Source organism: Dromiciops gliroides, chromosome X (genome assembly GCF_019393635.1).
Source record: "Dromiciops gliroides isolate mDroGli1 chromosome X, mDroGli1.pri, whole genome shotgun sequence".
Classification (NCBI taxonomy): domain Eukaryota; kingdom Metazoa; phylum Chordata; class Mammalia; order Microbiotheria; family Microbiotheriidae; genus Dromiciops; species Dromiciops gliroides.
In genome coordinates, this window is record NC_057867.1 from 85045688 (window position 1) to 85067540 (window position 21853).

General features: G+C 38.6%; 1 protein-coding gene across 1 annotated transcript; it reads left to right on the plus strand.

Annotated features, from left to right (window-relative positions):
• The first annotated feature begins 1318 nt into the window (after window positions 1-1318).
• On the plus strand, window positions 1319-16167 carry LOC122733689 (RNA-binding protein 10-like). The gene is made up of 23 exons (XM_043974302.1): window positions 1319-1350; window positions 2182-2356; window positions 3325-3513; window positions 6647-6716; window positions 8060-8133; window positions 8905-8991; window positions 10355-10415; window positions 10554-10730; window positions 10837-10997; window positions 11165-11262; window positions 11346-11433; window positions 13077-13263; window positions 13346-13488; window positions 13567-13675; window positions 13857-13948; window positions 14033-14197; window positions 14742-14891; window positions 14994-15059; window positions 15155-15340; window positions 15434-15508; window positions 15594-15697; window positions 15793-15922; window positions 16042-16167. The coding sequence occupies exons 1-23, from the start codon at window positions 1334-1336 to the stop codon at window positions 16165-16167; spliced, it is 2730 nt and encodes a 909-aa protein (XP_043830237.1). The 5' UTR covers window positions 1319-1333.
• The last annotated feature ends 5686 nt before the right edge of the window (window positions 16168-21853 follow it).

Genomic DNA, 21853 nt, shown 5'->3' on the forward strand with positions numbered 1-21853 from the left:
AGAAGAACTTCCTTAAAAAAAAAAATAAAGACATGAGTTGGACCCTCAAAGATAGACTAAATAGCAAGTAGTTAATATTCAAAGAAGGAAGAGACAGTCTGATAAATATATGGAAATTGGTAGAGGAAGAGAATAAATCTGGGTTGATCAAAGGATCAGAAAGGAAAAATTAAACTAGAAAGTATTGTTAATATAGAATTAACCATCTAGTCCACCTTTTTGATTGGTGAATTCAGGAAAAGTAATTTGGTACACAAATGCCTAGGGTACACAAATGAGTTATGCTATAGGTAAGACATAAATAACTCCTGCATGCTTTTTAGAATACCATGCTATTTCATGGGACAGATAAAATTTATCTAATATAGTTAATGGCCTGTTCTGATGGGATCAAAGGTAAAGAAGAATAGGTTGGAGGTATTTGAGAAAGATAAACATATCTCCATTAAGACATTACTGAGCAGCCAATACTACTTTCACCAACTAGTTCTTGCACAATATGACTCCAAAAGAACAATCAATCTCTGGCAAAACATCTTGGAATGATCTGAGAGAACTTATTTTCCATTCTCTATTTCTTCTTCTTTTTTTTTAAGGGAGGCAATTGGGGTTAAGTGACTTGCCCAGGGTCACACAGCTAATAAGTGTTAAGTGTCTGAGGCCGGATTTGAACTCAGGTACTCCTGACTCCAGGGCTGGTGCTCTATCCACCGAGCCACCTAGCTGCCCCTCTACTTCTTTTTATCTCTCTTGAAATGTAACAAGTAGGTTAGCCAAAATAAGCTAGTTTTTCATACAGTAGACACATAAATTCATCACTGCATTGTTATTTAATATTTTTTAAATCATTATCCAAATTATTAAAACCTAGGACTCAATGCCCATTTTCAGTCTACTAAAACTTCTTTTTTTGACCTTTGGAAAACCTTCATACATATTTTCTTTAATTTTTTTTTTTGTTGTTGTTGTTTGTTTGTTTTTCGGGGCAATGGGGGTTAAGTGACTTGCCCAGGGTCACACAGCCAGTAAGTGTCAAGTGTCTGAGGCTGGATTTGAACTCAGGAACTCCTGGATCCAGGGTCAGTGCTTTATCCACTGCGCCACCTAGCCACCCCCATACATATTAATACTAAGTAAGTAAGCCTTATATGTATGATTTTTGGTCTGTTCTTACAGCAACTCTGATCCCCTTCAGTTTATTTTATTTCTTTTATTAAGATCTCCAGTGGAGACATCGTGCAGGCTGGCAGAACATGGTGCTGGAAGCAAGGGTGGTGGTAGTCATTTCTGGAAAGTGAAGAGAAGCCATTGGCCCAGGAGGAGTACCCAAGATATGGAGTATGAACGACGGTAAGTCAGTAAACATTCTGTACTATACTGAGCACTAGGATTACAAAGAAAATAAAAACTCCTCAAGAAACTGTCAGTTTAATGGAGGAGACAACATGCAAACAACTATGAACAAGCTAGCTACATTTATAATAGCCTTCATTTTTCTTTTCTTTCTTTTTCTCTTTCTTTCTTTCTCTCTCTTTCTTTCTTTCTTCCTTTCTTTTTCGGGGCAGTGGGGGTTAAGTGACTTGCCCAGGGTCACACAGCTAGTAAGTATGAAGTGTCTGAGGCTGGATTTGAACTCAGGTACTCCTGAATCCAGGGCCTGTGCTTTATCCACTGGGCCACCTAGCTGCCCTTACATTTATAATAAATTGTACATAATCAACAGAAGGAAAAAAATTAATTCTGTAGTCTTCTTCCTATACACTAAGATGCAGACAAATCAACTTTCTTGATATTCTTACTAAAGAAACTCCATCTTCCATTTATGTGTGTTTATGATAGCCTTTACTGGTATGCAGTCCCTTTTCATCTATACCTTAAAGAATCCCTCTTTCTTTCAAGGTGCTTTTCCTGACCCCTCTAATCCTAGTGTCCTCCCTTCCTAACTACTTTTTAGTTATCTGCATTATTGACATTTTTCATAACTTTCTTAAATCTAGACAGCCAACAAAATAATAAAGCCCTAATTTGTAAATGCTCATATTGAAAGTTTAACAATTACCTCAATACAAGTTAGCTGTAGTGGATTCTTTATTTATTTATTTATTTTTTTACAGTGGATTCTTGACTAGAACATTTAGCTCTCTGTCATTATGTCTGACCTGCATGTGTCTTACTCTCCAGAGGTGGCCGTGGAGACAGGACTGGCCGATATGGTGCCTATGAGTACTCCCAAGATGAAGGAATAGAAAGCCGAAGTCTGAGAGACCATGACTATCGGGACATGGATTACCGTTCTTACTTTAGTACCCAGGAACTCAAACATGATTATGACTCATCTGAGGAGCAGAGTGCAGAGGTAATTGCTAAGAAATATCTCATTAGTTTTCTTTCTCTTCTTATCTACCTTGTAGTGCTATGAGGAGGAAAGTATTCTGACTTTTGTTATTGTTCCTGAATTTGACTCTGGCTGTTAGGAGGACCTTCCATAACTATATTGTGCAGCTAGTTCTGTCTCACTGAAATCCAGTTCCTGCATAAATCAAAATATCACCCATATTGCATGCCCTCTTTTTGGCTTTTGAGTGGAGTTGGAGTTGCTCCCTTCTCTTTCTCCCTTGGCTTTTACTCTAAGGTTTCCCTCTGTCAATTGTTTGGGGGTTTTATTGGTGAGGCAATTGGGGTTAAATGACTTGCGCAGGGTCACACAGCTAGTAAGTGTTAAGTACCTGAGGCTGGATTTGAACTCGGGTTCTAAGGTTTCCCTATTCACCCTTCTAATTCTAGGAGGTGCTTGAGGAATTTATACCACAGCTTTCTGGGGAGCCTAGAGTGTATTGGTCTCTGGGTTTTTAATTCAGTGTCTTCTCTTTTTTCCTCTGGCCATATATCCCAAAATAGTGGAGGTTTGTTCTTTTAATTCTGCTGTTAAGAAGAAGTCCTCTCTCAACACATCCTTGTTTCTTTTGGGAGGGAATAAGCCTCTGAAGAACCTGCTGGAAATTTTGTTGAACAAGCCTAGGTTGTACTGTTGTATTGTGATACAGTGTGCTAATAAGGGAAGAGGGGATAGTACCCATTCTTGTTTCAGTTTGAACTTTCTTCTATTTGATTAGGATCATCCTCCCCTGACACCTTTCCTTCAAAAAGAATTAGGTAGAGCTGTGTCTAAAAACTTACACAAATCTGAAAAAAGCCATTTGTGCTCTAGATTTGTCTGTACCTTTAAATTTGAGCAGGGCTTTCTTTTCCTATTTTTTGCAACCACATTTAAGAACCCAGCATCAAAATAAACTGATTACTTTGTCTCTTCCTTCTTATACTTAGGGTTCTTATGAGGTTTCTTCAATTTCTGAAACACTGCGCAAGCGGAATAGTCCTATAGAGCCACTTAGTTTCCCTGGAGATTGTGGCTACCGGGACCAGGATTATCGGACAGAGCAAGGGGAGGAGGAAGAGAAGGCCAGTAACATCATCATGCTGAGGATGCTGCCACAGGCAGCTACTGAAAGTGACGTACGTGATATTGGGGTTTGTTCTAGGTCATATTGGAAGGGCTTATTCTAAAATGGGTGACTGAGTTGTGAGAAGCTGAGAGATGTTGGACATTATGTTTGTCTAATTTGTCTCCTTAGATATAAATTTCCTCAAACTGTAAAGTACCATTGTCGTGGAGAATTTTTGGAGTTGTTCTATAGAAAAAAAGGAGCAAATGCTTCCTTTTGCCCAATCTGGTTTGGAAGGATGGGGTACACAGTAGAATTTATTTTTGTAGGATCAGTACAAGAAGATGTTGATGTTGGTGTTGCTGATTGTTGTTTACAGGGATAGAGAATAATCTCTAGCCATTAATTTAGGGCATACTACCAGTCCTTTCATCTGGAATCTGACTGGATAAATTTCTTGGTCTTTACCTTTACCTTTCTTCCCTAAAATTCTTCTTTTCTGTGGTTCTTAGGAATTTTCTTTAGATAGGTATGCTATCTTATGTATCTTTCACTATTTTGAAAATTCTACTCCTTGTTCTTCCTACCCTTGTTTATACTTCTACACATCTTCCTTGGCCTAAAATCAGTTCAGTTCAATTAATAGACATTAAGTATTCAAATATAACTTCAGCGAGCATTTTACTGGGAAGGAGCACTAAAAATGTGGACGTGGGGAAATGAGCAGAGGTTCGAAGGAAAAAAGGAGAGGCCGTAAAATATGGTTGTGCTAATGCATTGATGAAATTTGAGTTTGGGGGCAGCTAGGTGGCACAGTGGATAGAGGCACAGGCCCTGGAGTCAGGAGTACCTGAGTTCAAATCCGGCCTCAGACAATTAACACACACTTAATAGCTGTGTGACCGTGGACAAGTCACTTAACCCCAATTGCCTCACTTAAAAAAAAAAAATTATGAGTTTGGGGGAGGTTAGTTAGAGTAAAAAAAAGGAAAAATCTGAAGAGGTAGTTTAGAGTTAGATTGTAGAAGACATTAAATACCTGGCCAATAGATTGGTATTTTTAAATTTTTTATCAATATTAAGAAACCATTGAATATTTTAAAGATGAGACTTGTGCCCTGGGAAGATGATTATTATTTTAGGATTCAAAAAACGTTCAGCTGATGGCTGGAAATATACTTCCAATATAAAGGAGAAGCTGGACTTAATAGTGAAAACTCTAGTCATTACTTTTCCTCTAATAAACCTGCTTCACCATCACATTTCTCTGTATTTGGATACCAACGTCTGCCCAATAATTTAGATGACCTTGAAGATATTTTTACCACTCCTTTTTCTCACTTTATAATACTAAGTTACCAGTCATATCTACTTTATAATTTTACTCATACAGGTATAACTTGGACTAAGGAAGACCTTAAAAACCTTGTGACCTTAAGCAAGCCACTAAATCTTTCTTTGCTAGTTTCCTTATCTGTGAGATGATAGGAATGGATTATGTGACCTCATATATGATAAGAGTATATGGAAATCACTTGCAGTCACAAAATGGCTTGTTGGACAAAAAATAAATATGCCCTTTGTACATATTTAAAAAGTTAAAAAACTAAACTAAATGCCTCTCCAAGGAAAGGAAGATATATCCTCTGCTCTGGTGCCTATGCCAAGATTGAACATTACAATTATGCAAAACTTGGTTTTGATCAAGTTTTCATTTACATTATTGTAGATAGATATTGTTTTCCTAAATCTATTTTCCTTTATAGCTTCAAATGAGTAAAATTAATTAAAAGAGAAAGTCAGAGAAAGTTCTTTATTTTGGCCAGGAGGGCATTAGATGCCAGGATCATTCCAGAAAGCAAAAAGGAAGAATAAAACCACTTTAGAAAGATGACTTCTTATTCCTTCAATCTATGTGCTCTCCTATCTTTATGCCTTTATACAATATATATACACCTCATGCCTGGAATGTACATTCTCTTGGCTCAATGGCCACCTCCTAAATCAAAACTATTTTGATCCCTACATACTAATTCACACCTCTCAAATATATATCTATTTTTTATATGTTTTTTTTTCAAAAGAATATAGGCTTCCTGAGTAAATGGATTATTTTTTTTGTTTTTATGTGCGTGGGGTCTGACACATAATAGGCACTGAGTAAGTGCTTGTTGAGTGAATGAATTAGAAGAGGGGATTGACTAGAGACTAATTAGGAAATTCTTACAAGGTAAGAGGAATGAATGGGAAAATTAACGTAAAAGCTTTTATTTATAATTTACAATAGAAAAGGCACTGTGCTAGATAGCAGCAATACAGTTTGCACTTATATTTTAAAAAATTTGTGTGGGGGGGGGCACTGAGGGTTAAGTGACTTGCCCAAGGTCACACAGCTAGTAGGTGTCAAATGTCTGAGGCTGGATTTGAACTCAGGTTCTCCTGAATCCAAGGCCAGTGCTTTATCCACTGTGCCACCTAACTTCCCCTAGCAATACAGTTTGAAAGGCAACACTGTCCCAAGTCTCACATTCTGAAAAATAGAGACTACTTGTATAGGAGGTTTCAGCTACAAAGTCAGATGGAAAGGCCCTGGGGTCCTTACAGTGGCAAAGCAGATGGTAATGCATCTTCTTCAATGTAATTTCCTTTGATGAAAAAAAATCAATTTCTGATGTTGAACCATTTGAAAGTGCCAAAGACTTTGGTGGCAAGAAATTTCTTTTCTGAGTCTTTAGTAGCTGTTGCTGCTGAGGAGGCGGGGGCTGCAGCACCTACAGAGGCAGTTGACAGGTCGAATCTCCACAAGTGTTGCTCCCCTGGACAATGGCTGTGGGGCCAGGTAGCAGGGGTGGGGGTGGGGGTGGGGGGGTGGGGGAGGGTATATGACTGTTTCCAACATTTTGGGGGTTTACCAGCCCACTGGTGACAGTTGGTTGGCAGTTGGTGTTATTAATGGCAGGGATGGTGGGTCCCTTCTCTAGTAGGGTTGCTTCCCTTGATTGTGGCTTTGGGGGTTGTCCTGGAAGCAGGACCAGTGGTTTGGGCACTTCAGTAATTAAGACTATTGGGCTCTGGGTCTGGATGTCTCCACAATCCATTTGTTCTGCCCAGAAGTTACCTGCTGAGATTTTTGTGAGACCTTCCACTACAACAGATTTTTGACTAGTTCTTCTAACACCCCCATCTTATCTTCCTCTTCGTAGATCCGAGTACAACTTCAGGCTCATGGGATCCAGGCTCGGGAAGTACGTCTGATGCGAAACAAATCATCTGGTAGGTTGTTGCCATTATTTTTTCCCATTTTTCTTGTTGTTCTCCTTATTTCTTTTTTCCTCTTATTTTTTTCTTTTTCTTTTTTTGCTGGGCAGTGAGGGTTAAGTGACTTGCCCAGGATCACACAGCTAGTAAGTGTCAAGTGTCTGAGACTGGATTTGAACTCCTTCCTATTTCTTTACCAGCTATGCATCTGTCGATCAGATAAATTGGGGGGGGTGTCATTTTTTTCTCACTTATTTCCTTTTTATTCTTTCCAGTTCAAGTAAAAGGACAATAATACACACGCACACACACACACACACACACACACACATACTGTAGGTCATGCATTATGCTAAATGCTTTTTACAAATATTATTTTATTTCATCCTCACACCACCTCCTCTGTGTTAGGTTCTGTCACTCACCCACTGTGTCTAGGTAAATCAAGGGGAAACAATAGACCTGGGTCAAGGAATTGGTTGAAACTACAGTGCCAGAGTGAGTCAAACTTACCCCTAGACCCCAAGAACCTGTTTCTCCTTTCCCTGTCCTAGAGAAAATTTGAACATCTAAAATGGATTTCCCTGTCATCTTCCTTTACTGTCACCATCATTACTTTCTTTCAGCTATATCTTTTATCTACAAATTTTGATGAACCATCCTGTTGAATGGCTATGATTTTTTCAGTTAGTCTGTGTGTGTCTGAGTTGAATATAAAAAATGTAGAAAACGGGGCAGCTAGGTGGCACAGTGGATAGAGCACTGGCCCTGGAGTCAGGAATACCTGAGTTCAAATCCAGCCTCAGACACTTAACACTAGCTGTGTGACCCTGCGCAAGTCACTTAACCCCAACTGCCTCACTAAAACAAAAAAAATGTAGAAAACAATCAAATGATAGCAGAGACTTCCTGAAATAAAAAGAGCTCCCATTCTGTTGATGGGTTGGTTTGTTTTTTTGAACGTTTTCTCCTTTCTTCTCTCTGACACAGTCCTTTTTCTTCTCACTACTCGCATAGGCACCATTTTAGTTTAGGTCCTCATGTCTTCATTTCTCACATAGATTATCTTTTAACCAAGTGGTTTCCCTGCCTCAAATCTCTCGAGTGTTCTGTCTCTTTATATCTTTCCTAAATAAGCTGGACTATTAATTTTCCCCCTTTTTATCTATGACACTTATAGCACAGTACATGGGATATATTTGGTACTTCACAATTGTTGATTGATTGATTATAGATTGACCCATATTTAATCCTCACTTCCCTCTTTCTTATGTCCAAACTCAAATCTTAAGGAAAGCAATGTGTTGAACAAAACTGTTAACTAACCCACTTTTTTTGTATCTGAATGCTATCTCCAGGTCAGAGCCGGGGCTTCGCCTTCGTTGAATTTAATCATTTGCAGGATGCTACACGATGGATGGAAACCAATCAGGTTGCTTTACTGCAATTGAACCTACTCTCCTCATAGTACTTTCTTAAGTGCTTATGAAGAGTGGTTTATATAAATGCAACTACTTGCTCTCCATAGTATTCAAAACTGAGCTCTTTTCCCCTTTATTTCTGCTTCCTATGTCAGACTCTGAGACCTTACACCCTTTATTGATTCCCTTAACACCATCATTTAGGGCTATTGCTTTTATTCTTTCATCCAACATCTCTTGTTAGAAGTGGAGAGAGGAAGAAGTCAAAAGGAGTATATTTGTCATTGCCTTCCTAGTTCTGACCTCTCTTGTCTCATGGTTCCAATTCAAGAAGCAATAAAGTTAAGAGAATTGATGGTAACAATAAACTAGTGTAAAACTGGAGAACAAGGCTGTGGACATAAGACTTCATAGCATTTTTATCATGATTGCCTTTTCTTTCTTTTTCTGCTTGAGGTGGTACGTAAATGTGGGTTATACATGTGCAGTTATATAAAACATTTCCTTCCATATTCCCACTTCTTTCTTAATCCCATGTGTAAGTAGCACAAGTCTTTATGACTTGTGTGCTTGAGGGCTACTGTTTAGACAATATACATGCTGATGCTTATAAGAGTAATGTATGCTCATACTTAGACAGATATATGGTCCCCCTATAATATTCCCTCTCTCGTCCCTTGTCTTTCATTCAGCTGATGGATCACACTTTCCTTATATACCAAGGAGTGTGTCAGATTAGTCCTCTAAGCCCAGAATTTACTGTAACTAACTTCTTCCTACAGCATTCCCTCAACATCTTGGGTCAGAAAGTTTCCATGCACTACAGTGATCCCAAGCCTAAAATTAATGAGGATTGGCTTTGCAACAAGGTGAGAAAGAGGAGCAGTGGAGGAAAAGCTTCATAAACTATCAAACCTAACTCAGATTATATTGGAAAAAGAATTTATTTTATAAGAACTCCAACAGTCATTTCTTTAAAGAGTTTTAGTAAAGGGAACCTGGGCAGGGGAACCATTTATTACCTGGGGAAGTACTTGAGGGTAACTTTAAGTGAAATAAGGTTTTTGCTTAAAAGTAAACCTAAATGTTCCCATGTTCCTAGTTCTGCCATATGTGTTATGGGACCTGGAGTCAGGAAGACCTGATTTCAAATATAAGCTATATGTTATATGTTATAGGGGAAACAGGTAGGGGTAGGAGTTTGGGATAGGGGTTCTTAGAAATTCCTCTTTAAAGAATTGCACCTTCTTGCACACAAATCAAATTAGAATAAAATAATAGTTTATGTAGGTGCTAGGGAAAGGAAACGAAGAGGTGTCTCTGTCCTTTGGTGTAGTTTCTCAAGGAGAAGGTTCTTTGATGGACTCCAGAAAATTTCTGAGGTACGCTAGGCCCAGGACAGAACAGTAGTTGTCAAATTCACCAGAATCACCAAGCTAAGCAATGAAAATGATTGTCAAAAAAGTTTTAATAAAGAAAGAAAGAAAAGGAAAACAAGACTTAAAAGGGAATATTATGGTTGTCTTCAAGTTTTTAGGGATTGTTGCTCCATTTGAGTTTTCTTTTTTTGAAAAGAGTCCCCCTCACAACTGGTCATTAAGCCTCTGTTTGGAGATTAGTAGGTGAGGGAAGCAATAAAAAAGAGGGTACTTTGATGAGGGCAGGCCTCTGGAAGGCCTTGAAGACAAGAAACAGGAGAGAATTATCTGTGATTAATTGTTAGGAGAGGAAGAGATTAAAAGGGTGAATGAAATTTCAAAAATAGAAATAAACTTTAGGACCATCAATCCCTTTTGTTTTATTTTAATTAATTAATTAGGGTTTTTTGTGTGTATTGGTGAGGCAATTGGAGTTAAGTGACTTGCCCAGGGTCACACAGCTAGTAAGTGTCAAGTGTCTGAGGCTGGATTTGAACTAAGGCCTTCCTGATTCCAGAGCCAGTACTCTATCCACTGCACCACCTAGCTGCCCCTTATTTTATTTTTTAAATTAAATCTGTTTTTTGATCATTAAATCATTCTTTCTCCACACTCAAAAAAAGAGTAAAAATCCTTGAAACAAATGTGCCCAATCAAGCAAAGTTAATTTCCATATTGTCCAAAAATGTGTGTCTCATTCTATATAGTAAATAAATCCGGCAAGGAGATATTATTATTGCTATTTGGTAAACTCCCCCCTCCTTATTTATTTTTTTTATTTCTCACTCTTGTTTGATGTATTCTTTCTTTACAGTGTGGAGTCCAGAATTTCAAACGCCGGGAGAAGTGTTTCAAATGTGGTGTGCCCAAGTTAGGTGAGAAGTTAAGTCAGCTTCTGGGCAAAGGGTGATTCATTTGGGATTTTATAGGATTGGGAATGGTAACGGCCATGGGAGCTTGTTTATTATGCTTCTTCCAGTAATTCCTCCCTCTCATCCTTTTTTCCCTCTCAGAGGCTGAACAGAAGCTACCAGTAGTTATGCAGCTAGACCAGCAGGCAATGTCTTTGGGTGGCAGGGAGCTGAGCCAAGGCCTGCTGCCTTTACCCCAGTCATACCAGACCCAGAGTATACTAGCTTCCCAGGTTCTGGCCCAGGGCTCTGAGCCTAATTCTGAGAATGCGAATGACAGTGAGTGAAGTCCCTGGGGAGGGATTTCCATTTGGGGAAAGAGACCTGACCACAGCTGGTTGAAACCTTTCCTGCTTTCTGATGGCACTATCCTTATTTTCCATAGCCTTAATCCTACGCAACCTGAATCCTCACAGCACCATGGATTCAATCTTAGGGGCTCTGGCACCCTATGCTGTACTGTCCTCTTCCAATGTTCGAGTTATCAAAGACAAACAGACACAGCTGAATCGAGGTTTTGCCTTCATCCAGCTATCTACCATCGTGGTGAGAGTGGCACAGGGGGAGGCCGGGCCTGATGACCATGGGCCTTGGCCTCCCGGGGTGGTGGTCCCTTCTTCAATCCTTCTCCTTTTGTTGTTCCCTTCCCTCATGCTTAGCATAAGTTCTTGGTTCAGACCTCACCATTCTTTTTATCTTTCTCTTCTTTGAAGGAGGCTGCTCAACTTCTTCAGATTCTCCAGGCTCTGCACCCCCCCCTCACTATTGATGGCAAGACAATTAATGTGGAATTTGCCAAAGGCTCCAAGAGGTAAGAGCTGTCATTATTTTTTTAACCCCATCCATCTTTTCCATCACAGCCATGTTACATGCATACCCATATTCTCTTTTCAGGGACATATCATCCAATGATGGGAATCGTATCAATGCTGCTTCTGTGGCCAGTACAGCAATTGCTGCTGCCCAGTGGGCCATCTCACAGGTACAAGCCCTGAACCATCTGTACCTCGCCCAACAGAGGCTCATTCCCTTCCCATTTCCAAGTATATCCTTTGATTTCTGGAAATGTTGCCATATGCCTTAATGGCCTTATTTGCCTAATTTTTTCTTTCTCTCTATGTGACCAAGGTTGAGTATTTGTTCTGCCTGTGGGGTGTATTTGAGACTTAATATCAAGGGAATGGATTTAGCTAAAAAAATATTTGAATCTGGGTTAAAATTATGTTCCTGACACTGTGTAGGCTTGGACAAGTAATTTTTCCTCTTAGTGATTCAGTTTCCTTCTAATAGGTTTATTGTGATGTTTGTATGCCCTGAAACTATGTATTTGTGAACAACTATTATGGTGAATCTTTGCTCCATCTTCTTTTCCCTCTGATTTTGTCATATCTGGTAGTTATAGGAAATTTCCTATCTTCCTTGGTGGTTTACAGAACCCAATCTTTGCCTTTCTCTTTTTAATTTTTCTTCTCTTCCCTCTCTTGATTTCCCTGGGTCTTTCTTTCCCTTTCATCTGTTTTCACTAATACTAATTTTTTTCTTGCCTAATTTTAAACTTATAATAGTGGTTGTAGCATTTCTTCATTCATCTGTATTCCTATCACCCATCCAGCTTTAACTTTTTTGTGATTTTTGTCAATTTGCTGAAATCATAGAGATGTTTTTATTTTCATTTTTTCCCCCAGTGATTTGGAGTAGTTTTTATTATGATTATAAACATATCACTTGAACCCATTCCCTAAATGATTATGGCTTTAATTTGCAAATTTTTTTTTTTTTTAGTGAGGCAATTGGGGTTAAGTGACTTGCCCAGGGTCACACAGCTAGTAAGTGTTAAGTGTCCGAGGCTGGATTTGAATTCAGGTACTCCTGACTCCAGGGCCAGTGCTCTATCTACTGCGCCACCTAGCTGCCCCCAATTTGCAAATTATTAATATCAATTTCCTATTGTTTCAAACAATTTTGATTTTACAGTTTCACTCAATCTTTAACATTAAGAATTATGAACTTAACAAACATCAAATATTGAATATTTTAACATACAAAAAAAGAGGATTATATGTGAAACCTAATTTTAGAAAAATGTATGTTATATTTAAAACCATAGTACCAAGGGACAGCTAGGTGATGCAGTGGATAGAGCACTGGCCCTGGAGTCAGTAGTACCTGAGTTCAAATCCAGCCTCGGACACTTAACACTTACTAGCTGTGTGACCCTGGGCAAGTCATTTAACCCCAATTGCCTCACTTTAAAAAAACAAAACAAAACAATACGAAAACCATAGTACTAAGACTTTCTAAGATGACATAACTAGTACATATTTGAAGCTTGACTCTAATTCAAAACTTCTCATGTCAAGCCTAGTGACTGCACTTGTACTGCACAACTTAGCTGCTTCTAAAGAATACTTTATAGTTATATAAGTATGTATAAGAAGGAAATGACAAACCATTTCAGTATCTTTACCCAGAAAACCCCAAATAGGGTCACAAAGAGTTGGACAGGACTGAAATGACCAACAACAACAAAAAATACATGTCTTAGATTAAGGTACAGGAAAAGATCTCTTTTCAGGTATATAGTTCTATCTCTGTACTCATTATTTTTTTCTCACAATTCCACAGACATCTCAGGGCAGGGAAGGAAACTGGATGGCTTCAGAAGAGCCAGTGGCTGACTACACCTACTATCAGCATGAAGAGAGTTATTGTGGCCCGAGAAGTGAAGCTACCCTCCATGGCCATAGCAGCTACCTTAAAAGTGCCAAGACTTTGGGTATAACAGGCAGCAAAGGGGACCTGGCTGAAAAAGGTGAGCAATTCTTGTGGAACTAAACTTTAAGCAGGGGAATGAGTCTAATCTTAGCTCTGACTCTTATGATCTTTCTCCTCAGGCTCTGAAACTTCCCTGGAACCTAGCATACTTGGTGTAGATTCTATGCCACTCATTCATGCCTTCCACCATGCCCAGTCTAATGTTTATCAACAACCAGGTACTGAGGTGGACAGTACCCCATGCACAGCAGCCAATAGCCAGGTGAGATGGTGTTAAGAGAAGGGGATGGAGGCATCTCACTTGAAGGAACATAGTGCTATTCTGTCTTCCCTTTTCTAGGCCCAGTCATACACTATTGTGTCCCCTGCTATTTTGAAGTCAGAGCTTCTGAGCTCTGAATCATCATCTGTCACCAGCACCCCTGTTCAGGATTCCTATGGCCAGTACTGTGAGTTACTGTGGGATTTGGGACATAGTCTCTCCCATTTAGTTAATTTAAACTAGTATTTATTTATTTATTAAGAACTTCACTATCTGGGGGTACATCTTCTTCTCTTACCTCCTCATTTAGGCCTAAGATCCATTGGGGAAAGGATCCTGGAACTATTCCTTGTTTTCTTTTTCTATAGCTGTCCCTGATGTTTCCACCTACCAGTATGATGAGACTTCAGGCTATTATTATGATCTTCAGACTGGACTTTACTATGACCCCAACTCTCAAGTGAGTTCTTAAGTTAACCCTGATACTTCGTCTTGTTACATTGTTTTGGCCAGGAAACTTAGTCACATTTTTGTTTTTCCACAGTATTATTACAATGCCCAGAGTCAGCAGTACTTGTACTGGGATGGAGAATGGCGTACCTATGTGCCTGATGTAGAGCAGGCAGCTGAGGGGCACAAGGATACAGGGATCAACTTGAAGGAGGGCAAAGAGAAGAAGGAGAAGCATAAGACTAAGACTGCACAACAGGTGAATTCACTTATTGTGTAAATAAATGAAAAGAAACAAACAAAAACAAGAATGAACAATAACAGATTGTATTAACAGTTTAATAATTGATAGTTTCCTTGAGAAACAGTGTGATATAATGGTTATCTTTGGCTGTGTGCCCTTGGTCAGGGCAAGTCACAACTTTTTTCTAGGACCTCGGAGAAGGTACAGACCTACATTAGTGAAATCACAGATTTCTATCATTCCTTGTTCTTATTGGTGTTAATATTATTTTCCTGAATAGAATGAAACCTTCTTAAGGTTTGATTTGCTTTTGTTTCTCCAGTATCTAGCACTATGCCCGATCCCTGGCAAGTGTTTAATAAATGTTTCTTGAATGAGTAGATGAAAGCACAGAGAGGGGATAAATAGAAAAAATTAATTCTGACTGTTTAACACAGTGCCTGCAGATTATTGACAGACAAATAAATTGAACAAATAGGTTATTCCAGCTTAATACTTTAGAGGCATTTAGTGTGTGTGGTTTGACAGCTTGTCAGCTCTTTCCTCTCTACTCTTTCAGATTGCTAAGGACATGGAACGTTGGGCCCGAAGCCTCAACAAGCAGAAGGAAAACTTTAAAAATAGCTTCCAGCCTGTTAGTGCTCCAAGGGAGGATGAGCAGCGTGAGTCAGCTACAGCTGATGCTGGTTATGCCATCCTTGAGAAGAAGGTGCCTTTTCCTTTCTTTCTCTGTAAATTTGCACATGAATACATCGCTCTCCCTCTTCTCTTTGTGGCCTAAAAATAAGCTTGTCTCTCTTACTTGTTTTAGGGGGCACTGGCTGAGAGACAGCCTGCCACCATGGAGCTCCCAAAGCTTACCAGCGATGAGCATGTGGTGAGTTCCTGGGTTTTTAGGAATGAAATTTAGTAGTTTTATTTTTTCCATTCTTTCTCTTTTCACTATCTATTGATGTTGTCCTTACTCTATAGAGTCCACCACGAGGACTAGTGGCTGCATACAGTGGGGAAAGTGACAGTGAAGAGGAACTTGAGCAGAATCCTGAAAAGGAGGAGAGGCTCACAGACTGGCAGAAACTGGCTTGCCTTCTTTGCCGACGCCAGTTCCCTAGTAAGGAGGCCCTAATCCGCCACCAGCAACTTTCTGGACTACACAAGGTATGGGAGATGAGAAATCCAAGATGAATTGGAATGGTTAGATCTGAGGGAAATCTGTATCATGGATCTAATGTCATCACATTCCTCTTCTAGCAAAACCTAGAGATTCATCGACGTGCCAACCTATCTGAGAATGAACTAGAGGCCTTGGAGAAGAATGACATGGAGGTCAGACTCTTCCCATATTGTCTTTTCCAACTTTATTCCCTCTTTTTGTTCTTATGTCCATTGGAAAATTTTCTCCTATCTACAGATGAAATATCGGGACCGAGCAGCAGAACGCCGTGAAAAATATGGCATTCCTGAGCCTCCAGACCCTAAAAAAAGAAAATTTGGAACCATGACTGCCACTTCCATGTGAGTGCTGGAGTTGTGACTGGAGCTAGATAAGGTGGATTCAAGGTTGAGGCACTTACCTTACTTTGCTTTTCCTCTTCAATCCCATGTTGTAGGGGCCTTGAACAGTCAGCTCAGGAGGGGCTGAGTAGTAACAACATTGGTAATCGCATGCTGCAAGCCATGGGATGGAAGGAAGGCAGTGGGCTAGGCCGTAAGAAACAGGGTATCATCACCCCCATTGAGGTGAGACCTTTTTTCTTTCCTTCTTTCTTTTTTTCCTTGTGTTATTCCTAGTGATCAGCTGTTTGGACCTTCTGACTCTGGGTATTCTTCTCACTTTCTCCTTTCTTTTGTCTTCTCAGGCCCAGACAAGGGTGAGAGGCTCTGGCCTAGGTTCTCGGGGCAGGTCCTACAACATCGCCTCATCTGAGTCATACAAGGGAACTCTGCACAAGACCATGCTGACTCGCTTCAGTGAGGCTGAGTGAGCCCCACCTGCCACCTCCCCAACCCCCTCATGGTCCTCTTCTTTTGGGACAGGCATGGTTTGGGGAGCAAATTTTGGAAGATGGCAAGGGAAAATTTGGACTCTGCCTTTGTTAACCCCCCTCTTTCCCCAATTTACACACAAGGAGGCCTCCCTGGCACCTTTTAGTTTGCATCTTTTGTTGGGAAGTTATGGCCTCCCATTTCTCCTGTGTGTCCTGTTAATTTTCTAATAAAATCACAAGGTCATGAATAATCTCTGGGCTTCTGAAGTTGGTTGGGTCAGAGGATGTTCTGAGGTCTGCCTATAACCCTAGATAGCATTTAACAGAAGGTCTGGTTCATTGATTCCTTACGGCTATAGAAGTTCTGAATACACAACTAGGGTACACAAATTAGAAAGTGACAAGTGAACCTCAGGAAACAAGGACATTACATACACACACACACACACACACACACACACACACACACTCTCTTTTGCATGTCTCCCTGACCCTGTGGTACCTTTTCACAATAGTCCAAGTGAATTTGGGATTCATGTTCATTGGATTGAGCCTGGGGTACTTTCTCATAAACAATATTTTCTCTTGACTGATTAAAAATCATACTGATAGCAGTCAGTTACACCTATGTGACTAACATATTTATTTGATAATCAGATGTAGCTAAGAAAGTTCATAGCAGGGTTGGTATTCCTTCTATTACAGTTCCCTTAAAAGTTCATAAACTTTTATCCTTTTGGATAAAAGTCTGAGGAAACAAAATTGTTCTTGTGTCCTGAGAATGCTTGTGAAAAGCAAGGGAACTTTGAACACAAAGATCCAGACCAGGGCTAGGATTAGAATTTGCTTTAGAATTAGGGTTAGCTTCCTACTGTTTCATAATTCTATCTCAGGAAAAAGGAAAAAAATCATAATATATTAAAATACAAAAGTCATTACTCATTTCTTAAACACTTTCTTAAGAACTAAAAAAACTTCCTCTGATCATCATCTTAACCTTGAATACAGAAAAATGTTCTTTTGTCATTGGTCATGGTCCCAATCACTTCAGGTAACTTTGAGAGGCAAACCTTTTATTTGGAACATAATTACTTTTGGTTATTGGCATTTCTATATAATCCATAGTTTTTGATCTGTTTACTCTCAAAAAGGGAATCATTGGTATCTTATTCTGTTAACTTTTATGTCCAGGCTTACTTGCCAAATTGGGCCTTTTTGGTAAAACCTGGCACCAACTTCTTCTGAACAATTGTATGAAATGGCCAAAATCTTGACAGTTTTATCTTGAGGATAATTAGACACTTTCAAGAGCTTACATTCAGATGAGTTTGGGCGGAAGATAAAGATAACAGTTTAAATGCATAGTGTTGAAGTCCCAGAAAATCAAAAGCACACCCAAATGGGATCAGTCTGTCGATAAACACTTTATTAAGCCCCTACTAACAGTAAAAGAAAAAAAGGATGGCAGAGAATGAGGTGGATTATGTCATAAAAATAACAAATATGTATAGACATCAAGAGATAGTAGAGAATAAAAGGGCCTTAGTGTGCTATGATAGTCTATGACTAAATGACTGAACTACAACAAAATGTGCTAAGCCCTGTGCTTAGTGCTATGACAAAGGTAAAAGACAGTCCCTCCTTTCAAGGAGATCTCGGTATAATGAAACACTAGAATTAAAAATGATCAGCAAAAAGTTTCTAATAGGTGAGATTTTCACTGGCACTTGAAGCCAGGAGATCAGGGAGATCAAGGTGAGAGGGGAAAGTACCAGGTATGAAAAATGCTCTGAGCCTAGAGATGGAATATTTTATTTAATTAATTTACTTATTTTGGTGAGGCAATTAGGATTAAGTGACTTGTCTAGGGTCACTCAGCTAGTAAGTGTCTGAGGCTGGCTTTGAACTCAGGTCCTCCTGACTCCTGGGCAGCAAGGAGTCCACGTTCTCTAAATTGTAGAATGGGGCGGGGGGGGGGGGGGGGTTAAGAGGAATAAGGTGTAAGGAGACTTGAAAAGGTAGAAAGGAGCCAAGTTGAGAAATTTTTAAAAGGAGCTTATATTTGGCACTGAAGGTGATACATTGCTACTGGAGTTTATTGAATCTCTAGTCAAAATATTATACAGTGAGAAAAATCTTGAAAAATAGACATTCCAGGGGCAGCTAGGTGGAGCAGTGGATAAAACACCGGCCCTGGAGTCAGGAAGACCTGAGTTCAAATGCAACCTCAGACACTTTACACTAGCTGTGTGATCCTGGGCACGTCACTTAACCTTCTGCCCCACCAAAAAAAAAAAAAAGATATTCCCCATAAACAGCTCCAATTTAACGGATTCTAAGCAACATTTACCTAATTTTCTACAGATGTTTAATTCTTCCATTTTATCAAACCAAAACAAATTACCAATGTACCTTAATATCTTCTTATCCACTATGCCACCTAGCTGCTCCTGAGATGGAATATTTTACATAAAAAGCAGCAAGGAGTCCACGTTCTCTAAATTGTAGAATGGGGCGGGGGGGGGGGGGGTTAAGAGGAATAAGGTGTAAGGAGACTTGAAAAGGTAGAAAGGAGCCAAGTTGAGAAATTTTTAAAAGGAGCTTATATTTGGCACTGAAGGTGATACATTGCTACTGGAGTTTATTGAATCTCTAGTCAAAATATTATACAGTGAGAAAAATCTTGAAAAATAGACATTCCAGGGGCAGCTAGGTGGAGCAGTGGATAAAACACCGGCCCTGGAGTCAGGAAGACCTGAGTTCAAATGCAACCTCAGACACTTTACACTAGCTGTGTGATCCTGGGCACGTCACTTAACCTTCTGCCCCACCAAAAAAAAAAAAAGATATTCCCCATAAACAGCTCCAATTTAACGGATTCTAAGCAACATTTACCTAATTTTCTACAGATGTTTAATTCTTCCATTTTATCAAACCAAAACAAATTACCAATGTACCTTAATATCTTCTTATCCCCAAAACTGCAAAAAAAAAAATGCCTTAATTATTAGTACCACTCCCTCTAACAAAATACCCTTTTAATCTCAGGTAGACCAAGTAGATTATAGAACACAATTTCTAAAACCTCTGAAACTACCTCATTTGTCTACTTAATAGTCCATTATCTTTTTAACTCTGCATACTACAGAAATTAATTAATAATTTATTTTAAAGTAATAAACATTTTTATTTATAGTTTGGGGTTCCAATTTTTATCCCTCAGTGGCAAACAATCATATATGGGTTATACGTGTATGATTATGTAAAACATGACCATATTTGGCATTTTGTATAAGAAAACTTGATTAAAAAACAAAAAGTAAAAAATAGCTTGCTTCAATATGTGTTCTGTCAATAACAGCTCTTTCTTTGGAGGTGGATAATATGCTTCAACACTAATCTTGGATCATTGTATTGTTGAGAATAGTTAAGTCAGTTCTTCATCAGACAATACTACTGTCTCCATGCACAATGTTCTCTTGGTTCTGCTCACTTTACTATACATCACTTCATACATGTCTTTCCAGGCCTTTCTGAAGTCATCCTGCTTGTAATTTCTTATAGCAGAAGTTAATTCTAACATGAGTAGTTGTGAGAAATACCTTTGCAAAATGTCTACCATTATGTGAAGATACTCCATAAAATAACAAAGGAATAGTAAAGCCCACTTTGGGGAGCCCACAATCTAAAAGCAAATATGGAGAAAAGACAATTCTTTCCCCAAAATGGTTTAGTTCATGATGTTTTCTCTATGCAGTTGAAAAGAAAGTTACTATTCCAGACTACAGTTATCCCTTCTACATCAAGGAGTTATATTGTAGATAGAACCCCTGTAATCTGGAAATCCATGTCAAATTTTTGACCCTCCTTTTATGTCAGAGAAGTGTGAATTTTTTCTTTTTCTTTCATGGGGTATTTATCCTTATTGTAAAATTTGGGTTAAGTATTTGGTTATAGGCTCTGTCATTTGCATCTTCAGCTTCCATAAAACTCTAAAAAATTGCCATTTAAACTGGGATAGGGAAAGTCACAATGGAGAAGGGATAACTACTAGTTTTTTTCTTTGTTTTTAGGTTATACAGTACAATCACGTTAAACACAAGAAAGAAAATAAATAAATATAATAAATCATAAATAATAAATAATATAATAATAAATAAATAAATAAATAAATAAATAAAGTGAAAATTGTATCTTTCAATCTTCATTCAGACTCCATTATTTCTATTTCCTGGATTTCGAGAGCATTTTCCATCATGAGTCCTTTGGAACTATCTTGGACCATTGTATTGCTGAGAAGAGTCAAGTCTATCACAATTTATCCAAACACCATGTTCTAGATACTGTGTACAATGTTCTGTTTTTGCTCATCTCACTCAGTGTCAGTCCACTTAAGTCTTTTTCCAGGTTTTTCTGAAATCTGCCAGCTCATCATTTCTTATAGCACAATAGTATTCCATCACATTCATATAACAGCTTGTTCACCCATTCCCAATTGGTGGGTATTCCCTAAACTTGTAATTCTTTGATACCACAAAGAGGCCTGCTAGAAATTTTTTTTATAAATTATGAAAATTAAATGAGATAAACCTTGATAAACCTTTGCAGATCTCAAAGGAATATAAAAAAGTTGGTTATTGATCTTTAATTAATGTTCAGAAGGGGCCATCACCTCTGTCTTACCTACTGAGGAACTGAGTAATTTTCCAACTTTAATCTCCAAATTGTTCCTCACACTAACACCTATGGATTACATTTCTATTTCCTTCATATGCATTTAAGTAACTGGCAATTATGCAAAAAGCCTCCAAACCATAGATGAGTTAAGAAAATGTCTATCCTAAGCATATGACTTACCCCAGCAAAATAGGCGCATTACCTTAGTGTCAGGATTCCTGGCTGAATGTTTGTTCTTGCTCTGCATTTGAAGTAAATATTTTTAGGTAAAAGACAATCCAACTGTTAGCTAGTTAAATGGAAATGTTGTTCAGGGGACTGCTAAAATTGGAAGAGCATGATTGGTGGGGGCTGGTCCCAATGCTACAGACTAGACATCTCCCAAACCTCTATAGTACTGGAGAAACCTGGGTCAGATGACATATGCAAGTATAGTCACTGTTACACTCACAATTGCTATTGACTGAGCAATATCATTGTCACTTGATTTTATGTAGAATATATGTGAATGGGAAATTGGTACAACAGCATTAGAAGAATCTCATAGCCCCTTTAGGATATTCCTTAAAGCCTAAATAAAGGAGAGAACGTAGCCAGCCATATTCTGGGGTTTCAACCTGTTTGTGTGTGGAGCTTGTTCAGAAACTCAATATACCTTTATGTGTATTGTTTATCTCCCTTGATAAGTTTTTTTTGATAATAGAAATTGTTGAATTCTTTGTATTAGTATATTCCCAATACCCAGCCCATCACTTGGCATATAAGTAGGAATTTAATCAATACTTATTGTTTCATGCCTTGCCATCAACACATGACTAATTCCTCTTCTTTTTCCCTAAAAGTTTTCTGGATTTCTTTTTTCCCCAAAGTCCCTCATTAGTTATATGTTAGAGCCTTTTCACACTCACATTATCTCCTATAGCAAATTTATTTATATGTATATTCTTAAGAAACTGTCATTTCATTCATATGAAGAAATACACATAGTTAGAGAAGTATATAAATA